Below are 19,992 nucleotides of genomic sequence, written 5' to 3'. Positions count from 1 at the left end.
GCATACAGTGAATAACTCTATTTGACTAAAGTGCAGTCGCAAAGACCATTAAAAATGTTATAATGATGAAACTGGCACTAATCAGGAGCGCCCCATGAAAGGAAGAGAAAGAGGTCCCTCTGTTGTACAGGATAAGTTTATTAGAGTTACCAGCCTCAGAAACCGCAAGTTAACAGCTCCCCAGATAGGAGTATTTTGGTTGGTTTAACACTTTTAAGTTACTACATGATTCTTTATGTGTTCCTTTATAGTCTGGATCACTTCAGTACTATTTTACCATGTTGGAAAATTAAATGAATAAATTAAGACTGTTGACTGGTACTGTATATTAATAACACTGTTAATGCACAGTAGGTATTGTGATATAAATGTACCGGTGTTTGATCTGTTGGAGGGTTTTTTGTCTGTCTTCCGGCTCCTGGTGCTCTGAGAGGAGAAAGAGTACAGGTAATTAATTATAGTGGGTAGTTCAACATGTGTAAGGTAATTAACAGTATGTGTGCAAATGCATACATAGCTTGTCTAGTCCCTGTAGAAGTAAAGTATTGCCAACTGAATCGGGCTAACGGGGTATAAAGCACCAGTATTGAGCTGGTTAACATGTAAACATGAGGTGCTCTAAAGTCAGGGTCTACTTCTAAACATTCATCCACACTACATTTTTTATATTTAACTCCTGAAGTCTCTTTCTGTTTCTCTCTGTCTCTCTCTCTCTTGTATCTCACTCTTTCTGATTTTCTGGTCTTTCTAAATAAAACAGCCCTATTTTGGAATAATGAAGTTCCATCCATTACTTTTGGATAGAATGAGTTGGACAGTAGAATGAATGAAGTTCAACTTAGATAGCGCCTTTCTAGAAACCCAAGGATGCTTTACAATTTTACATGTTTTTACACACCGGTGAGAAGCGGCAGCCAAGAGCGCACAGCGTACTCTCAACCAGAAACGACTGTCCACCTGGAGCACTGCATCAGGCACTACAGCATTTACCAAGTACAGAGTGCCAATTAACACTTGGGCACAGTCACACCAGATCAATTTAGGGTATTACATTTTTCTGGGCAATTTAGAGTGTCTAATTTTACCAAATCTGCATATTTATGAGAGGAAACCGGAGTCTCCGGAGGAAACCCACAAAGACACAGGGAGAACATGGAAACCCCACCCAGATAGGGACTTATACCCAAGACCTCAGTGCTGGGAGGCGAATGTGCTAACCACTAAGCCACAGTGCCGCCATCAGTAGTGGCAGTTACTCTAACAAAAGCAGGATAAACTCTTAATACCCTTGATTTTGTAAGACGAATAAATAAATCATAAGTTATCCCAACACTTCTAGCTGTATGTATAGTAAAATCTATGAGGGTGTTGAGTTGGTCTTCTTTATTCTCCAGACTGCGGCGATGAGAACAACCAGAGCCAGAACACTGAGAATTATCGCCAGACAGGCCGCCAGTGCAATGTACGAATCTGAGGGGGGTAGTTAAGCACGTCAGTGTCTCTGTATTTTTACTTACGAGCTTATTAACTTAAAATAAAACCAACAGAGGAACATGAACCCATTCAAAAAACATTAAAATTACACGGTAAAGCAATCAAAATACTAGAAGAGCAAAAGTAGTGATATAAAATAAATAGATGAACTCCCTCAGACCGTAGAACTGTGTCGCTAAAAAGCATCAGAGCTTTTGGTTGAAATTTGAAGTTGATGTGACATCTTAAAAATGCATTTCAACGTGAACTTTTAATCAAATCTAAATTTAGAAAATACATTGTCATCAGAGATGTATAGAGATGAAAAGAAAAAGTTCACCACTGTATCTTATATACTGTAATTAGTTATAATACATATCATTTTTTAGCTTGGTGTTAATACCAAATAACATTTTAGGACCTGCTAGCTACCGAGCTAAAGATTTAGCATAGCCAGGAAAAAGCAGATCTGCAAAACTAATGCTAAAAAGTGACCACAGTCTTATTAGATATAGCTCATAAATTAATATAAGATTTAATATACACTGAAATATATAAAGCAGTCAATAATTAATATGAATTTATTAATAATAAAACAATTGAAGCAATTGATCTTACCTTTGCTTAGCCTCTCTGCTCCACCTGTAACATACCATTTTACACATTACTTACATTACAGTTCTCTTTTCTTTTACTAATCACTCTTAAATTTGGCTTTAGATCATGAGCCATTTTTTTGCAAACTCAAAATGTTTTTTTCGTTTAGATACTGTATATAATGTAATGCATTATGTTTATATATATATATATATATATATTTATATATATATATATGTATTTATAGTGTGTAGACTCACTGTTATAGGTGATGTGGTCTGTGTAGCGTGTGGTACAGTCAGGTGGTACCCATCCTGGTGTGCACTGGCATTCTCCTATATTATTACACACCTGTAATCAAAAACACTGATTTACAAAACTCAAAAGATCCATAGAGTCTGATAGCAGCTGTAGTGCAGCTTTATAAAAGCATGTTAATCAGATTATTAATTTAATTTAAGTAGCAACAGTGCTTCTGAATATATCTATACTGATGGGCGTGGTGATCTGGAAATGAGGTGTTTTCAAGTCAATTTCTGGAGTATTGTTATCTTGGCAACGGAAAACACAGGTGCACCGCTGACTGAATACAACCTAGACAGACGTCAACAGTCATTGCTATCTTAGTAACGATGCACAAACCCAACGTTTACATTAATAATAAATGTAATACAGAACAAAACAAATTTGCTCCTTTACAGTTGGACATGTCCGGGCTGCTGCTCTGTTAAAATAGCAATCTGCCAAAGTCAGAGTGCACCTGGCTCTTAAAGGGAATGATGAGCAAGTGACACGCTGATTGGTTTATTTCACGTTAAGCCCAAATCACACCCATGATTAATTAAGAGAATTAGTACATGCCTTTTGTGTGTTTTGAGCCACGTAAGGTGTACTTTTCCCGTTGTTACGATAGCAAAGACAAACTGACCTGCCCTAAATCAAGCTGCACAGTGCACAGATGACAGCTTGCCTGTAGATCACTAAAACAGGACCCTCAGTGCTTAAAGATCGTTAAAGGTATGGGTAAAGTTGGTAGTAGCGTAATTAGAGCTTACTGAGTTTCCTGTGCATGCTTTAGAACAGTTGGGTTCTCCATAGGCTTCCTCCAGCTCCACACACGCACCATTACTGCAGACCTGCACACACAAACACATCAGTAAACATTAACACACAGTCATCATCTTCTATTTCTATTTCTCTTTACATTTAAAGATACTTTAGTAATTATAATAATAATATTAACTAGAAAAAGGCCCCTAGTGAAAAATAGTAGATTAAAGTATACTAAGCATTACTATGCTATAGTGCACTAAAGTTCTTGTAGCCACATTATTAATCAGTATATTTAAAGAGTGCTAAAATGAAAGAACTGTTTTTGTACTTATTAGACTAATTGTATAAAAATAGTACAAAAGTCTTACTTAAACTGTGCTAAGTGTACTTAACTGTACTAAAATGAAACTAATTTAAATATACTTAAGTAACATTTAAACATATTACTTCATGTATGTAACTCCATAATTATAAGACATTTAATGAGTATTACAACTGTATCACTATTACACACCAGGTATACACCAGAATTGATGTTACATATATTTACATTAGATTACAAATATGCTACTTGTTTATGTCTTTTGTAAGTAGCACACTTCTAGTACATACCGCTGGATATAAAAATCTATTTTAATATACTGTACTACAATTTTTAGCGGGTTACAAATTTATTTTACTTTTTTTATTTGACATTTAAATGTTATTTAACATTGTGTCCTATAATTTACTTAGATTTATCTTTTCCTAATTATAATTACAGAGCAATGAAATACATTTTAACTGTTCTATTAATGTAATACCTATATATACAGATTAATTGTTTATCATGTAACTTTTTAGAAAGTAAATTAAATTACTACATTGGTAAATTTTTTTATATATATATATATATAAATTTACCAATGTAGTAATTTAATTTACTTTCTAAAAAGTTACATTATACATTGTACTTTAAGTAAGTTACTGTAAAAGTTGTTTTTAATAAACTTGTTCAAAAGCTTAAAATGTACAAAAGTATATTTGGAAATAAGTATTTTAGAAGTATACTGAATTACATTAAACTAATAGTGTACTTCATAGTAGTAGTCTATTTTTTTAAATACACTATATTGTACTTTTTAAAAAGTATTATCAAAGTTTATTTTTTTAGACATTTGATGAAAGCATAATATTAACATACTTTTAATATATGTTAAGTAAGTACATAAATCTATTAGTATATTCATAGCATACTTAGACATTTATCAATATGTTTTAAGTACAATTAAGTATATATTTTTAACCAAGGGGCATTAAGTGAAGGAAACGCATGCTCACTCACTGCCATTGTTTAATAGTGTGTGTGTTAAATGTGCAGGTATTGGCGTAGTCTTGTGAAAGTTCTATGAAATTGAATCGTAATCGTACTCTTCTATTTGTTGTTGGTAGATAACGAGGAACTTTTGTAAGAAGATTACAGTGGCCGTTTTTCTCAGATCAGTTGTTTGATCAGTTGTTTGATCTGCTGTTTGATCAGGTGTGAAAATTCTGATAAAACCTGAGAAAGTAAACTGCAGGATTTTCTCACCAGTCCGTCTCCACATTTGGTCCCAGGTTGCACCAGTTCGTCGCCCATGCTGGAGTTGAACACTGTGCTTTTGCACGTCCCATCATGCGTCACTCCGGTACCGGCCCGCGGGTCAGCCGTCCCATTAGAGCAGAACAGCGTCCCACACAGGACATCCCTGCAGAACAACCGGACCATTACATAACCAACTATTCTCAACCATAGTACAGTGTGTACAGAACGTGATCGTAAAGTGTCTAAAGTCAAACTGCATGTTTTAATTGTTTGTCGTATGAACAACGCCTGCGATTCATACGCTTACACTCTATACGGTCAGACTGACCACACAGACTCACACACTCACACTCACACACAGAGGCTCACACTGCATGTCAATCACGGCCTGTAGCCAAGGCTCTTTCTGTGTACAGATGCTAGATTCAGCAGAACATGTTGAGAAAGAGCTTAGCTTTGCTAACCTGTGCCCTGCTGTGTGCTGAAATTCTATGTAAAAAGAAGAAGACATGTACATGGACTCGCAGGTGGCTGAGACGACGTGGACTCTACGATTTGTCCATTTTACAGAGGGAATTGGAGCTATGCTGCTACTTTAATGTACATGTTTGTAGAAGTGTCTGAAGCATTGTTCACTCGCTATGTGTATTCAGTGATTAAATATCCAGTATCAGTATGTAACGGTCTATGCAATCTACAATACTGTTTTTTCTCGTATATATTATATGTAGATGGATGATATCAGGGGTTTTTCGTGACCTGCTTTGCATTTTTGAGTACTTCAAATTCTATTTCCTGAAAAAAGTTTTTCTATATATCCAAGCGCAAGATAAGCCATATCAGGGCAGCACTCCAAAAAAAAGGATTTTTATGGGTATGTATTTGCAATGGATTTTGGGAAAACAGGTTGTGACGTTAAGAAATCGGCTCGCAAGATTTGCTCACACTGTGAGACAAGCAACCAAAGTTTCAGGCATGTCAGAAATCCCTTCTCGCATCTGACTGCTTATTCGCAGCTTGTTTGGGCAGTTAATCGGAAATCCAGTCCAGACCAGATCGGGCTTAAAATCGGGATAAAACGCACATGTAACGTTTTGGGTAGTGTACCTCCTGGTGAGAGATTGCTGACATGCTCCTATAATGCACTCTATAAGGACTAAAATTTTGCCAAGTGGATAAACTTTAAGAGGGGGTGCATCAATTGGACAATTTGACAAACTGCCATGTATCTGTTCCCCCAATTGACTTTAACGACGTTTTTAGTGATGAATTGTATTTAGGGACTGAGGTCTGAGGTTGTGAGGTTCAAGTATGGAGATCTCAATCCTGTGGAATCCTATGAAATAACTAATGTTTGGGTGGAGGAACAAGCCTTTTGCTCACCTCTTATATAGCACCCTATAAATACCATCTACCTAGCTTATATACCCTACTACGCTAAGTTGTCAAATCACCCCACCTACCCCACATATTTTCATATACTGTATTGTATCAAAGTATAATTTAGAACCTACTTCTGTGGGCACCCAATGTATTCCTGTGGGAGTGGGCGCCTGCAGTAAGCATAATCCGTGCCTTTAGTATTCAGGTCGTAGCACGACTCTGGCGCCTCCTCAGCCGCTGAGAGATATAGAACAAAACATCGAGTTTAAAACCAGCTCCAGTGTTAATTCAGCTCACAGCAAACATCCAACATTTCTTAGGGGATACTTTTGGGTAGTGTACCTCTTGGTGAGAGTTTGTTGACTGCTAGACATGCCTCTATGATGCCTCTACACTTCAAGACTTTTTTACTATACTATTCTAATAATACTGTATCTATCAGTGAGCGTATAAACCTGGTGTGTGAGAAGCTTCATCACTTGGTTCTGTTTAATCAGTGTGTGGGTGGACGAGCTGCGGCCTTGGTTCTGTTATACAGAATAACCCTTCAGTCTCTCTCTTTCTCTCTCTCTCTCTCTCCCTCTAATCGCCCCTCTCTCACTCTCCCTCTCTCGCTCTCTCTATCGTTCAGTGAAATACAGAACAAAGACTGGCAGCTAATTTAAACAGTGGGCAGTAATGCTGTGAGTGCTCTGAGTACAGCTCTTTTCCAGCACTTCAGCTGCAGCTCTAAACCCAGATCAGATTTACTGTCCGAGCTGTCTGATTACAAATCTCACATCTCCTGTTTCAGGGTCTAATTTAGTTTAATGGAACAGTAGAAATAGTTTAAATGCAGCTGTTATGTATGCAGAAATGGGAATATGTCATTTATCGTTTGTAAATGATGAAGTTCCACACAGAGTTCATTACTTTGCTTATCTTACTTTAGATACAGCAGTGTTTAGATGTTCTCATATTCCATGAACACAAACCAGAGCCAGAGGGATAGGTCAATAAAAACACCTGATCATTTTTTCATTCAGTGAATAAAATTTTTTTATACAATATATAATAAAGTATTTGCTCCTCCATCCAAATCACTGAACTCAGGTGTGCCTAAACACTTCCAAGAATTACCCATTACCCATTACCCAATTACCCAATTCTCTGGGATCAATAAAGTATCTACCTACCTACCCACCTACCTACATACCTACTAACTTACCTACACATCTATCTATCTATCTATCTATCTATCTATCTATCTATCTATCTATCTATCTATCTATCTATCTATCTATCTATCTATCTATCTATCTGCATTGTGCCAGTGGTAAAGTTTGGTGGAGGGGGGATAATGGTATAGAGTTGTTTTTTATGAGTAAGGCTCCGCCCCTTAGCTCCAGCAGATCAAAAGATTTTGGACAATTTCATGCTGTTTGAAGAGTTTGAAGTTGGATCACTCCATTACAAAGGCAGAAAGACATGGATGAGCGGATGTGTTTGGTGTGGAAGAACTTGACTGGCCTGCACAGATCTCTAAACTTAACTTGATAGAAAACCTTTGGGATTAATTAATGATTTAGAGTGCAGACTATGAAGTAGGCCTTCTCAGTGTCTGACCTCACAAACATGCTTCTGGAAGAATGGCAAAAAATGCCCATAAACACACTCCTTAACCTAGTGAAAAGCCTTATCAGAAGAGTTGAAGCCATTAATAGCTGTAAAGGGTATTGAAGAACTGTTTTCTTACTGTCTCCCCACATCTGGATGCACTGGTCCGGTCTGAGTGGGCAGTGCCCGTGGTAGCAGTACCCGCTGTTGTTCCTGCAGGGCAGGCCGTCCTCTCTGTAGGTGTCTGCAGGACAATCTCCAGATGCTCCTGTACAATACTCCGGCAGATCACACTCGCTCATCACACTCCGACACAGACTGTCCACCGGCACCAACTGCAAACCACAATATAGAACGTTTTAAAATGTGAAGTATCCTGAAGTCATGATGTAGTAAAAATGTTGTTCCTGCACTGAAATACTGCGAGGTGTTTCTATATGTGTGTCTGATGTGTTTTTTATGTGTGAGAGAGGGGAGTGTGTGAGGTGTGTATATGTTAGAGGAGAGTGTGTGTTTCTATATGCATGTTTGTGGTGTGTGTGTGTGTTTTAGAGGAGTGTGTATCTATATGTGTGTGTGTTTATTTAAGTCAAGTGTGTGTTTCTATATGCATGTTTGTGATGTGTGTGTGTGTTTTAGAGGAGTGTGTGTATCTATATGTGTGTTTGATGTGTGTGTTTATTTTAGTGACGTGTGTTTCTATATGTATTCTATATGTATATATATTAAGGTGTGTTTTTGTGTGTTAGAGGGGTGTGTGTGTTTCTATATTTGTGTTTGTGGTGTCTGTGTATGTGTTTGTTAGAAAAGTGTGTGTTTCTATATGTGTTTGTGGTGTGTATGTGTGTGTTACAGGAGTATAGGTGTGTCTATACGTGTGTTTGAAGTGTGTGTGTGTGTGTGTCTGTGTGTGTTTAAAGTGGGTATGTGTGTGTTTGAAGTGTGTGTGTGTGTGTCTGTGTGTGTTTAAAGTGGGTATGTGTGTGTTTGAAGTGTGTATGTGTGTGTGTTTGTGTGTGTGTGTGTGTGTGTGTGTTTGAGCTCTGACCTTGCAGTTGTTGCAGCATTCTCCAGAGGAGCACTGAGAGCCTGGAGTTAAGGTACAGGTGGCAGCATCACAGCACGGGTTCGTACACTCCTACACACACAAACACACATGCACGCACGCACACACACACAAATATTTATATAATACATAAATCAATTCAGTGTTAGCTCTTAGGGTGTTTTCACACATGTAGTTCTGTAGGTTTCTCTGCTCTGAATCAGCGTTTATTCCCTTTGGTTTGGTTTGTTTTCACACAGGCAAAAATCTAAACGCAATAAAATGTGCCCCAACAAACCACACAAGCACATTGTCTCCTCTAATTGGTCAGAGCTGTCGGGTGTGAGAGCAAAAAAGTAAATACAGAAAAAAGATTCTGTGTTCCAATTATTATCTGGGTAATAAATCAGATTAAACTGCACCTGTACAGCTGTTTAGCTCAAACATGAGAAGTATATTTGTTAGTTGGCGCGGACTGAGACCGGATCACGTTCTCACCACAAACAAGAGTTCTTCACTAGTACAAAATTGGTTTTGGATGAAACAAAGGCCATCTTCTATTGCGGGCTCGGTTCAGTTGTTTTAGTCCGAACCTGAATGCTATTACTGTATTCACACCTGCTCAAATGAACCATATCAAACCAACCAGAGTTGGTTTTAACCAAACCAAATAGCTCCCATTGAATTAAACAGACTTTTGGTTTTGTCTCCTTAAACATGTGATATATAAACAAGCTGTGTTTTTATTGGATGTCTAAAATTGCACTCATTTAAAAATACTGCTGGAGAAAGTGGGCGTGGCCTAATTCTTGCAGTCGAAGTGGGAGTGGGTGTGAACAGGACTAAAGAGATACAGGCTGGGAGGGTGGAGCTAAACTGTTGTAAGCTGAATGGGCATGGCTTAAAAATATTACCACCCTTACCTCCACCAGACCGCAGTCACATTCCTCTCCTTCCTCTTTGAAGTTGTTTCCGCAGATGGGCGGAGCTATGATGGAGCCTTCAGCAGGTTTATCTAGTAAACAGGTCAGAGCCGAAGTTGTCTGCAGGAACTCCCGATATTCCGCAACGCTGCAGTTACTGAATTTCTCCGGGGGAGGATTACTGCACAACATCACATCAGAAACCTTCAGAAACCTTTAGAAACTCCTCACACCATCATCACTACACTCACTGTGTTATAGAGTCAACCAGTTTTTGAGTCAGTACCTGAGTTCTGCAGACATGATGCAGTGGGCGGAGCTACAGGAGCAGGTAGGCTCGTCGTGCTCCATGCCCAGGTTATGCCCGAGTTCATGTGCCAGCACCGCGCCGGTCGCCAGAGCGTTAGAGGAGAAATCCTGTAACAGTTAAACAGCAGCTCAGTATTTAGCACCGCACTCAGACTGTACTAGAACCCAGCGGTCATGGTTCTGGAGGGTGGAGATGATTGTGAGGGTGTTGGAGAAATTCTTACCCGAATTACAGAACAGGAGTCAGGGGTACACAGGGTTCCCACGTTAGCCAAGCCCACCACGTCACCGAAGTTCATCGACCTGAAACACACTGGGATGTATGAGTTCATTTACAGAGGAATAATACTGCTACCAAGCCAAATTAAAAAACACGTTTTACAAGGTTTTATTTTGTAATTATTAAACAAACTGCTTCCTGTTATCAGAAATTATGCTTTTATTATGAAATATGTCATAGTTATGAAATTAACATGATACGTATGTATGCTGTAACCATGAATACGAGAACTAAGTTTATGCTGTAACTATGACTACTAGTATATACTAGAGAATTTATACCCTACAAGAAGGGTATGTTGTAGCTATGACTACAAGAACTATGAGAATTTTGTATGTTGTAACTATGACTACGAGAACTACGAGAAGGTTATGTTGTAACTATGAGTACTAGCACTATGAAAAGTTTATTTTGTAACTACGACTACGGCAACTACTAGAAGTTTATGTTGTAACTATGACTACGGCAACTACTAGAAGTTTATGTTGTAACTATGACTACGGCAACTACTAGAAGTTTATGTTGTAACTATGACTACGAGATCTATGAGAAGTTTATGTTGTAACTATGACTACGAGAACTATGAGAAGTTTATGTTGTAACTATGACTACGAGAACTATGAGAAGTTTATGTTGTAACTATGACTACGAGAACTATGAGAAGTTTATGTTGTAACTATGACTACGAGAACTATGAGAAGTTTATGTTTTAACTATGAAATTGAACCAATGACAACAGCACTCAGATGTTGGTTACAACGTTTATTATGATGTATCTTCATTATCAGACTCACGTGATGAGCTGAGAGTTGTCGTTTTGTTTGAAGGTCTTGGCCTGATTTATCCTCCACTGGGTGAAGGCAGTCAGGGTGTTGGAAGCAGAGGAAGAGACGTTTATCTTGTCTCTGTCTGACCACACCTCCAACCCCACTAGAGCGATGAAGGTGTGCAGGGGAAGATACACCTGAGGGAACATCAGAGATTAGACAAAAGTTCTTCAAGAGTTAGCACTGATGATCAGGTTCCTGTGGCTCCTGTACTGGGGTGGATGTACATAGTGTGTATTAGGCAGCGAATGAACAGTCTGTTCATGAAGTTGATGGTGTTGGAAGCCAAACGTAAGAATCAGACATTTTTATAAAAAAAACATCTATTACAAGGTATTTATGGGGTTTTAATGTTATGGCTGATTTTTTTATAAGGTGTTTTCATGTTGCATGTAAGTAATTCCAGAATGTCAAATATGCTTTTTTAAAAGTGACAATAAATATAAAATACTATTATTATTATTGTTAATTATAATAAATATCATTATTATCATTGTAGTAGTTGTATATTAAAGCATGTTTCCACGGTTACCCACCATATCAACAAAGTTAATAATCTGGAACATCCTCTTCCTCACTTTATTAATGTCACTGCCCAAATTCTGAAACTGAAACACACACACACAAACACACACACTGTAACAGTCTGTTCACTCTTCTACGTGATGTATACAACATAATAATGTGATAAAAATAATGACACATGACACCTATATGGTTACTATGGTATTCTAGGTTTCTCAGAAGTCATTGTTAGGTCACTGCTACAGTGTTCCTACTGTAGGCGGATGCTATCGTTCCCCAGGTGTTGATGTGGTGTTGCTAGGTGTAGAGTGGTTGCTAGATGGTTGCTGTTGTGTTGAGTGGTTCCTAGGGTATCTTTGTTGAGCCTTTGGTGTTTTCTAGATGTTTAGATGTTTGTTGAAGTGTAGCTATGTGGCTGATATACTATTCCAAAATGGTTGTGATAGTGTTATTCACAAGCTGCTATGGTATCCCAGGTGGTTGATATAAAGCTGCAGTAATAAGTAGTTGTTAGGTGATTCCAATGGTGTCTTTCAGTGTTTGCTATAGTGTTTCTATGTGGTTAATATTTTATTTCCGAGGGTTGTTATGGTGCTGCTGGGTGACTGCTTAAGTGTTACTAGTTGGCTGCTGTGGTGCCACAGGTGGTTGATATGGTGTTTTTTTTCAAGAGGTTGCTGGGTGGTTAATACTGTATCGATTTACGGTGGCTGTGGTATTCCAGAGAGTTGCTATGGTGCTGCTGGGTGATTGCTCAAGTGTGACTAGTTAGTCGTTGTGGCACAATGCATGGTTGATATGGTGTTTTCCATGTGGTCACTGGGTGGTTGAAACTGTGTCGATACAGTATAAACGGTGGCTGTGGTATTCCAGAGGTTGCTCTGATACTGTTTTGATACTGATATTTTGGTACCTAGGGTGGTTGATATGGCGTTGCAAACTGACTGCTAGGTGTTTTTCATGGATTTTCTAAATGGTTGCTTTAATTTATTCTAGGTGGTTGCTGTGGTATTTCATAATTATAATAATAATGAAAATATTGAAATATTGACTGTTTTTACTGCTTCTTACCTCACTGTTGTCGACAACCAGATACATCTCGATGTACTTCTGCTCATCCATTAGAGCATCTCTATCAGAATTCCCTTTATCAAACTGCACAGCCCGACGGCTCCCCTTAGTGTTGAAAGCTGGTAGTACAGACTCCACTGTTTTCTCTGTAACGCCACAAAGGAGGTTCTTGTTTTTGAGGAATTCAGCTTTAAACACAGCGTGATCTCCAGCCTCACCGTCCGTCAGTGGCTCGATCACGTAGTCCTGACCTCCTGTCCTGAAGAACCCCCTGAACACAACACGAGGCAATATTATACAGAATACAGATTTATACAGTAAATTATAATCTCATATATAAAGATTTTTCACAGTTACCTGAGTCCATCACAGGTGCTCATGCTGACCACAGACTGCTGCTCATCTCCCACTGACCCCAGATAATAACACTGATCCTCACCCTGAGTAACAAAACCACAGCTATTACCACACACATCCCATACAGAGTACTAACAGCTAGTGTACAGGTAAACAGACACGTAAATTACAGGTTAACAGACAGGTAATGTACAGGTAAACAGAGAGGTGAAGTACAGATTATCAGTCAGGTAAAATACAGGTTAACAACAGGTAAAATACAGGTTAATAGAAAGGTGAAGTACAGATAAATGGACAGATAACAGACAGGTAAACTACAGGTTAATAGATAGGTGAAGTACATATAAATGGACAGATAAACAGACAGGTAAAGTACAGGTAGCCAGACAGGTAAACACTGACCTGATCCTGCAGGAGGGTGGTTACTCTGGTGCCGTTGGGGGTGTAGTGAGTCTCAGTGTAGCTGGAGCTGATCAGATCTCTACAATCCAGAGATTTGAGTTACAGCTACAGTGTTACATCACTGTGGTGCTGACGTTGTTATGCTGATATATTGTTGTTAGACTGAACTGTAGTGTACCATTATTATATAATGTTATGATGTTATTGTACAATGTCACACTATTATTGTACACTGTAATATGTTTGTTATACTGTGTAACATTGATATTATACACTGTTATATAATTATTATAGAAAAAAAAGGTGTTACACTGTTGCTATTTACTGTTATACTGGTATTGTGCAAAAATACACCATCATAACACAGTGTAGAGCGATATTATGAAGTGTTGTAATTCCTATAATATAGATACACTGTTACTTTACAGTGCATAGTCTCACCTGTTTCTTCTTAAATTAATGGTGATGATATTGCTCTGCAGCTCCAGCCTGTAGGACACTGTATCTGTGTGGGAAAACTGTGAAAAGACACAGATGTGGGTGATACAAAACTGCAGGTGAAAAACTGCAGGTTTTTCAGGTGTTTCTTTTTTAAATGTTTCAATGTGGTTGCTATAGTATTCCAGAGGGTTGCTATGCTTTAAATATTTGCTTTAGTGTTTCAATATGGTTACTGTGGTATTCCAGAGGGTTGCTATGGTGCTGCTTTGTGACTCCCAAGTATCCCATATATGGTTGATTATATGGTGTTATGAGGTGGTTGCTATGGTGTTTCCATGTGGTTGCTGGGCGGTTGAAACTGTGTCAATATATGGTTGCTGTGGTATTCCAGAGAGTTGCTATGATACTGCTAGGTGGATGCTTTGGTACTCATTTTCATGTTAGTGTGTGTTTGTGTGTGTTCAGTAAGTTACCTGTGTGTGTTTCTGCTGGTGTGTGTTCAGTCTTACAGGACGAACCAACTCATATTCACTTAGCAGCTCAAGACGCAGCTCTCCTACACACACACACACACACACAAATAAACACAGATACTAAATAACTCATAGCGGATACTGAATAGCTCATAGTACCGTACTGTGGGTGTTTGTTATTCTTTCAGTGCTGATTTATTAAACATGATAAAAGCAAACATGTTTTTCTTTTTCCTGAAACACACACAAACACACACACACACGTGAGTGTCCAGCCCTAACCTGTGCGTGTTAGTGGGTCACAGTTGGGTAAACGTGGGTCAGGAGGCTGAGGGACACGTGAGGAGAGATAATGTAAATGTTTAATTTAATTGAATTTTGTTCTCATATCTGTTTGAAAACTAAGAGCAAAAACAGTCAATTTTGCATTTATAACATATTTCACAGTAAGATAAACCCTACAATGCACACCGTTATCAAGCACTCATGCTATCTAAAAGTAAATATGTAATCTGAATCAAAGCTCAGTCACGTTACGCTGATCCAAAGTGTCTATTATTATAACAGGGTGTGATCAGCTCACGTTTATAATTATACTATACATACATACATAGGTTTTATTTAAATATTCCAGTATAATAATTGATTTCTCTCAGCAGTAACTCTCAGAGTGTTTACTGTAAAACTGAACCCCAGTCCACTGATGCCAGAACCCAAGACCATGACAGATCAACCTCAAAAACAACTGACCGTCATCTGAACCCAAGCCACTGACACTTGAAACCCAGACATCTAAAGCCCAAACCCAAGACCCTGAACTCTTGAACTCCATACCACTGATGCATGAACTCAAGACCCCAGTACTAAACCCTTAACCTCAAGGCCATGGACATCTGAACCCCCAGGAATAATACCTGAGCACAGGCCACAGACTTTTAAAACAAAAGACCACTGCTTGATCTCAACACCCCAGCAACAAACCCTTAAAACCAAGACCATTGACACCTAAACCTCTAAAACCACTAATACTTGAAACCAAGATCACTGACTTTTAAAACACAAGACCACTGACACTTGAAACCCAAGACTGCAGTGCTGGACATTTGAAAAATAGACCATTAACACAGGCCAATGATGCATGAACCCAAGACTGCACTGCTCAACCCGCAAACCCAAAACTACTGACGCTTGAACCCAATACCCCAGCAATGAACCCTCAAATCCAAGGCCACTGATACTTAAACCCTTGAACCCAAGACCACTGACACCTGAAACTCCAAGATCACTGACACTTGAAAGCCAAAACCACTTGCACTTGAAACCCAAACCACTGACGCTTGAACCACGGACCACTAATGCTTGAGCCCAAGATCCCTGAAGCTTGAATCTCCAAGACCACTGATGCTTAAACCTCCAAAATAACTGATACTTGAACTTCCAAGACCACTGACACCAGAACCTCCAAGACCACTGGTGCTTGAACCCAAGACCCCTGCACTGACCCCTCAAACCCAAGTTAACCAACGCTTTAACCCAAGACCACAGTGTTGAACCCTTGAAAACAAGACCACTGACACTTAACCCCAAGACCACTGACACCTAAACCTCCAAGATAAATGATACTTGAACCCAAGATCCCAGCACTGAACCCTCAAATCCAAGATGACTAATGCTTGAATCCAAGACCACAGGGCTAAACCCTTGAACACAAGGCCACTGACACCTGAACATCCAAGACCCCTGATGCTTGAACTTCCAAGACCATTAATACCAGAACCTCCAAGACCACTTATGCTTAAACCTCCAGGACCACTGACGCTTGAACCTCCAAGACCACTGACGATAGAACCCAAGACCCCAGCACTGAACACTCAAACCCAAGACGACTAATGTTTGAACCCAATACAGTGTTAAACCCTTAAAAACCAGACCACTGGCACCAGAACTTCCAAGACCACTTACACCAGAACCTTCAAAACCACTGATGGACACAACAAGATGACAGACACATAAACCCAAAACCACAAAAACATAAAGACCTAAGTGATGAAAAGCAAATCACCACCAAGAACCCTTACACTGCTGCAGAATGTAATGGAATGGTATATGTAAGAACCAATACATTGGTATAAAACCATAAATTGGTATGGAGGTTCTGTACACTTTTTAAAATTCTTCACAGTCAAAAGTAAGTAACCATCAGATTAAGTAATTAAAAAAGAGATTAATATTTTTCACATAGTCAGTGGTTCTGTAAAAGTTAGTGTACAGGTGTAGGAACGCAGGTCTCGTACCTGATTGGTGTGCGGAGCTGAGAGCAGCTAGAATCACCCATACAAACACCTTCACCTTCATCCTGACGCTGTAGATCCAGACTGAAAGCCTCGCCTCGGTCTACACCATTTATACCATCATACACACCTGCCCTCAAACTCCTCCGCCCTCACCTGCGCTCAGGTAACTTACCTGCAGTACACAGGTTTCTATCACTTTTAATGATTACTATATTTAGTAAAATACTTAAATGTATATATACTGTAACAATTATCTGCAGTTTTTTTACTTTATAAATAACACATTGTTACTGTGAAATCTGTATACAGCATGTTTCTCAGGTTTCTTTTTTTAGCAGTTTAAACATTTTCCATTATTTCCAACTCAAGTTTTTATATTTATGCAGACAGAGTCAACTTCCTAGATAGTGGGCAATTTGACAAAGAGGCCATTCTATTACTCCTAGTCTAATGATGTGCCCCCTATTAAATGTAGGTTTGTATAGACATGTCTCGCAGTTAACGATCTCTCCATGTCAAACTGTGTTACTCAGATGTTCGTCTCTGCAGTGAAAAAACAGCCAATGAAACAAATGAAGGCTTTTTCCACCTCACAACAAACAGAACATAAAGAGTCTGCTGTAAACCACCTGCAGAGATCTTCCGGATGTTGAAGCTGTATTTGGCTAGATGAACAAGGGCTGTCTACACAATAACAGGCAGGTGATTTTAATGTTATGGCTGGTTGTGATTTACTTACTAGCTTCTTGTAAATTACAGGTGAAGGCTTTTGTGTTTCCCTGAATCTGATTCCTGTAAAACAGGAGGAAGTAGATGGAAATGTTCTAATCACAGTCAGTACAGGTGACACAATGTTTATTCAGAAATTATAATATCATTAATCAAAAATCAGGCCAGTGCTGTGGCATGCAGGCTATAAACGGCTGGGATTTACAGAGAAGATGAATACATGCATCACGTATACTACACCACTTAAAAATTATGAGTTTGTTTGATTTTATCAAACAGAAAAAAACTCTGGAATATAATCAAGAGGAAGATGGATGTTCACAAGCCATCACACCAAGCTGACCTGCTTAGATTTTTGCACCAGGAGTAAAGGCATAAAGTCATCCAAAATCAGTGTGTCAGACTGGTGGAGCAGAAAACATGGCAAGATGCATGAAAACTGTTATTTCAGCCATTTTTCATTTTCTGCAAATAAATGCTCTAAATGAATAAAACATGAATGTTAATTTTACTCAAACATATACCTATAAATAGCAAAATCAGAGAAACTGATTCAGAAACTGAAGTGGTCTCTTAATTTTTTTCGGAACTGAATATAAACCTACTATATAAACCTAATATAGAATTAATTTAGTGATAATTTACTATAAGTGGTTGTTTGATGTTTAATAAGCAATGTAGAATGAAAAATGCTGCGTGATACAATCTCAAATTAATATCATAATATTACAATTAACATTTTACCTTAATTACAATTTGTAATAATACTGTTTATTTAATACTTCTAAAATATACTTATTATATTCCTCTTATACAGACTGTTTTTTCTGTATTTTTTATACATTTATTTTAAATTTTCTCCTATTTTTTATGTATTTTAGCTAGGTTTAGCTGATTGTCCACCCCATACAGATATATCTAGCGCACTCAGAGGAAAGTGCAGCGACTTGGTTCTGATACATCAGCTCACAGATGCCTTGTGCTGATCGACATCACCCTAGGAGTGATGAGGGTAGACAGCGCCATCTACCCCCCCCCAGAGAGAGCAAGGCTCTTTGCTCTTTCTGGGTTCTGGCAGGTGATGGCAAGCTGCATGACTGGGATTCAAATCAGCAATCTCCCGATCATAGTGGCAGTGCTTAGCCTGCTGAACTACTTATTTTATCAAATTAAAAGTAGAGAAGAAAGAATAGGAATTAAAAAGGGATCACTGTCAGATCATAATTTAGACCACAGCTATTCTTCACACTAAGGAAAATACTCTGATCAACATCAAAGTCAGCATTAAAGAAAAATACACCCAAAAGAATAAAACCACAGCAGCCTTATCAGTAATAAATGCACAGAACAAACATTCCTCATAAAGATGAAAAGAAGACGAAGTGTCCTCGAGTCTTTGATGTTGCTGAGGAACTTTATATCATCCCTGTTTATACAGTAAACACAGACCTGCTGACTTTTGCTGACACTCTATTTAATCATTTTATTCATTTCTATTGACTAAATTAAATGAATGACTGCAGTGTTTGTGCTGCTATGAGTCTACACAACCCGAAGCTCACAACCACACTCTCAGAGCTCACAAATTACATTTAACCACTTCTTGTATGAAGCTGTGTGATGTGTGGGATTTTATTAGCTGACTGTTGAAACTACATACTGAAAATTCATACTGCATTAAAATCATTACACAGTCAACCTACAAACTAAAGTTTCATACTGGATTAAAAACATTTTACAGTTATTACAGACAGACTATAACAATTACAGACTTAAAATTAATATTGGATTCATATCGAACTCTAGCGTCCTGATTATCTTACAGTACAAATTATAATTCATACTGGATTAAGACTAATTTACAGACTGTAAAACTACACACTGAAGATGATTCATTCTTCATTGAGGTCATCCTTTAGTCATTATCATTTCACAGTAATTAATATAATTCATACTGGATAAAGAGCACTACACAGTACTTAGCCAGACTGTAAAAATGATTTCATAAAAGTTAGTAACGGATTAATAGCGCACCACTTTTATTACAGTCAGACTGTAGAACCTACAAACTGACGATTCATACCGGACTAAAATCATTCTACAGTTACTACAGGCAGACAATAATGATTTGATTTGATTTTTCTTTTATGATTTTGGTATGTTTTGAGTTGTTTTTTGTCTTATTTATTTTAGCGAAATGTTTTAATGTATTATGTTTAGCTGTCTGGCTACCTTTCTTTTATCTTTTATTTTTTTGTTTTGTTTTTATTTATTGCTTATTTATATTTTACTCTTTTATATCTTAAGTTAACTTTATGTATTTATCTGTAGTTGCCTTTTGTTTTTAAATTTTAAATTAAATTAGATTTTCCTACCTATGATTTTATGAACTCTTATTTTTTTATCTTATTTTATAATATTTAATATATCTTATTAAAATTATGTCTTTTTATTTATTTATTTATTCATTGTTTTTCTTTGACAGTCCCTTCTCTATGTATTGGCTCGACTAAGTTGTAAATTTGGGTTGATTGATTGATTAATTGATTGACTGATTGTAGGTTAGTACAGAGGAGAGAAAGAATGTCGGTCAGTATCTCGCCGCAGTTCTGAGGAGCTCCGGGTCGAGTAAACAGGTCCTGAGAAAAGT

The 19,992-nt window shown here is 38.0% G+C and overlaps 1 protein-coding gene across 1 annotated transcript; it reads right to left on the bottom strand.

Moving 5' to 3' along the window:
• Positions 1-885: 885 nt before the first annotated feature.
• Positions 886-17,819, bottom strand: LOC103044456 (zinc metalloproteinase-disintegrin-like atrolysin-A). The gene is made up of 19 exons (XM_049469112.1): positions 16,614-17,819; positions 14,320-14,402; positions 13,847-13,923; positions 13,406-13,484; positions 13,004-13,086; positions 12,647-12,917; positions 11,587-11,658; positions 11,018-11,187; positions 10,168-10,246; positions 9,921-10,051; positions 9,635-9,815; positions 8,715-8,804; positions 7,806-8,001; positions 6,202-6,307; positions 4,694-4,850; positions 3,126-3,206; positions 2,331-2,421; positions 2,092-2,115; positions 886-1,470 (listed from the first exon to the last, which is right to left on the bottom strand). The coding sequence occupies exons 1-19, from the start codon at positions 16,672-16,674 to the stop codon at positions 1,358-1,360; spliced, it is 2,145 nt and encodes a 714-aa protein (XP_049325069.1). The 5' UTR covers positions 16,675-17,819; the 3' UTR covers positions 886-1,357.
• Between the last annotated feature and the right edge of the window lie 2,173 nt (positions 17,820-19,992).

Source organism: Astyanax mexicanus, chromosome 20 (genome assembly GCF_023375975.1).
Source record: "Astyanax mexicanus isolate ESR-SI-001 chromosome 20, AstMex3_surface, whole genome shotgun sequence".
In the NCBI taxonomy this organism is placed as follows: Eukaryota; Metazoa; Chordata; class Actinopteri; order Characiformes; family Acestrorhamphidae; genus Astyanax; species Astyanax mexicanus.
This window is presented reverse-complemented; position numbering and strand designations above follow the sequence as displayed.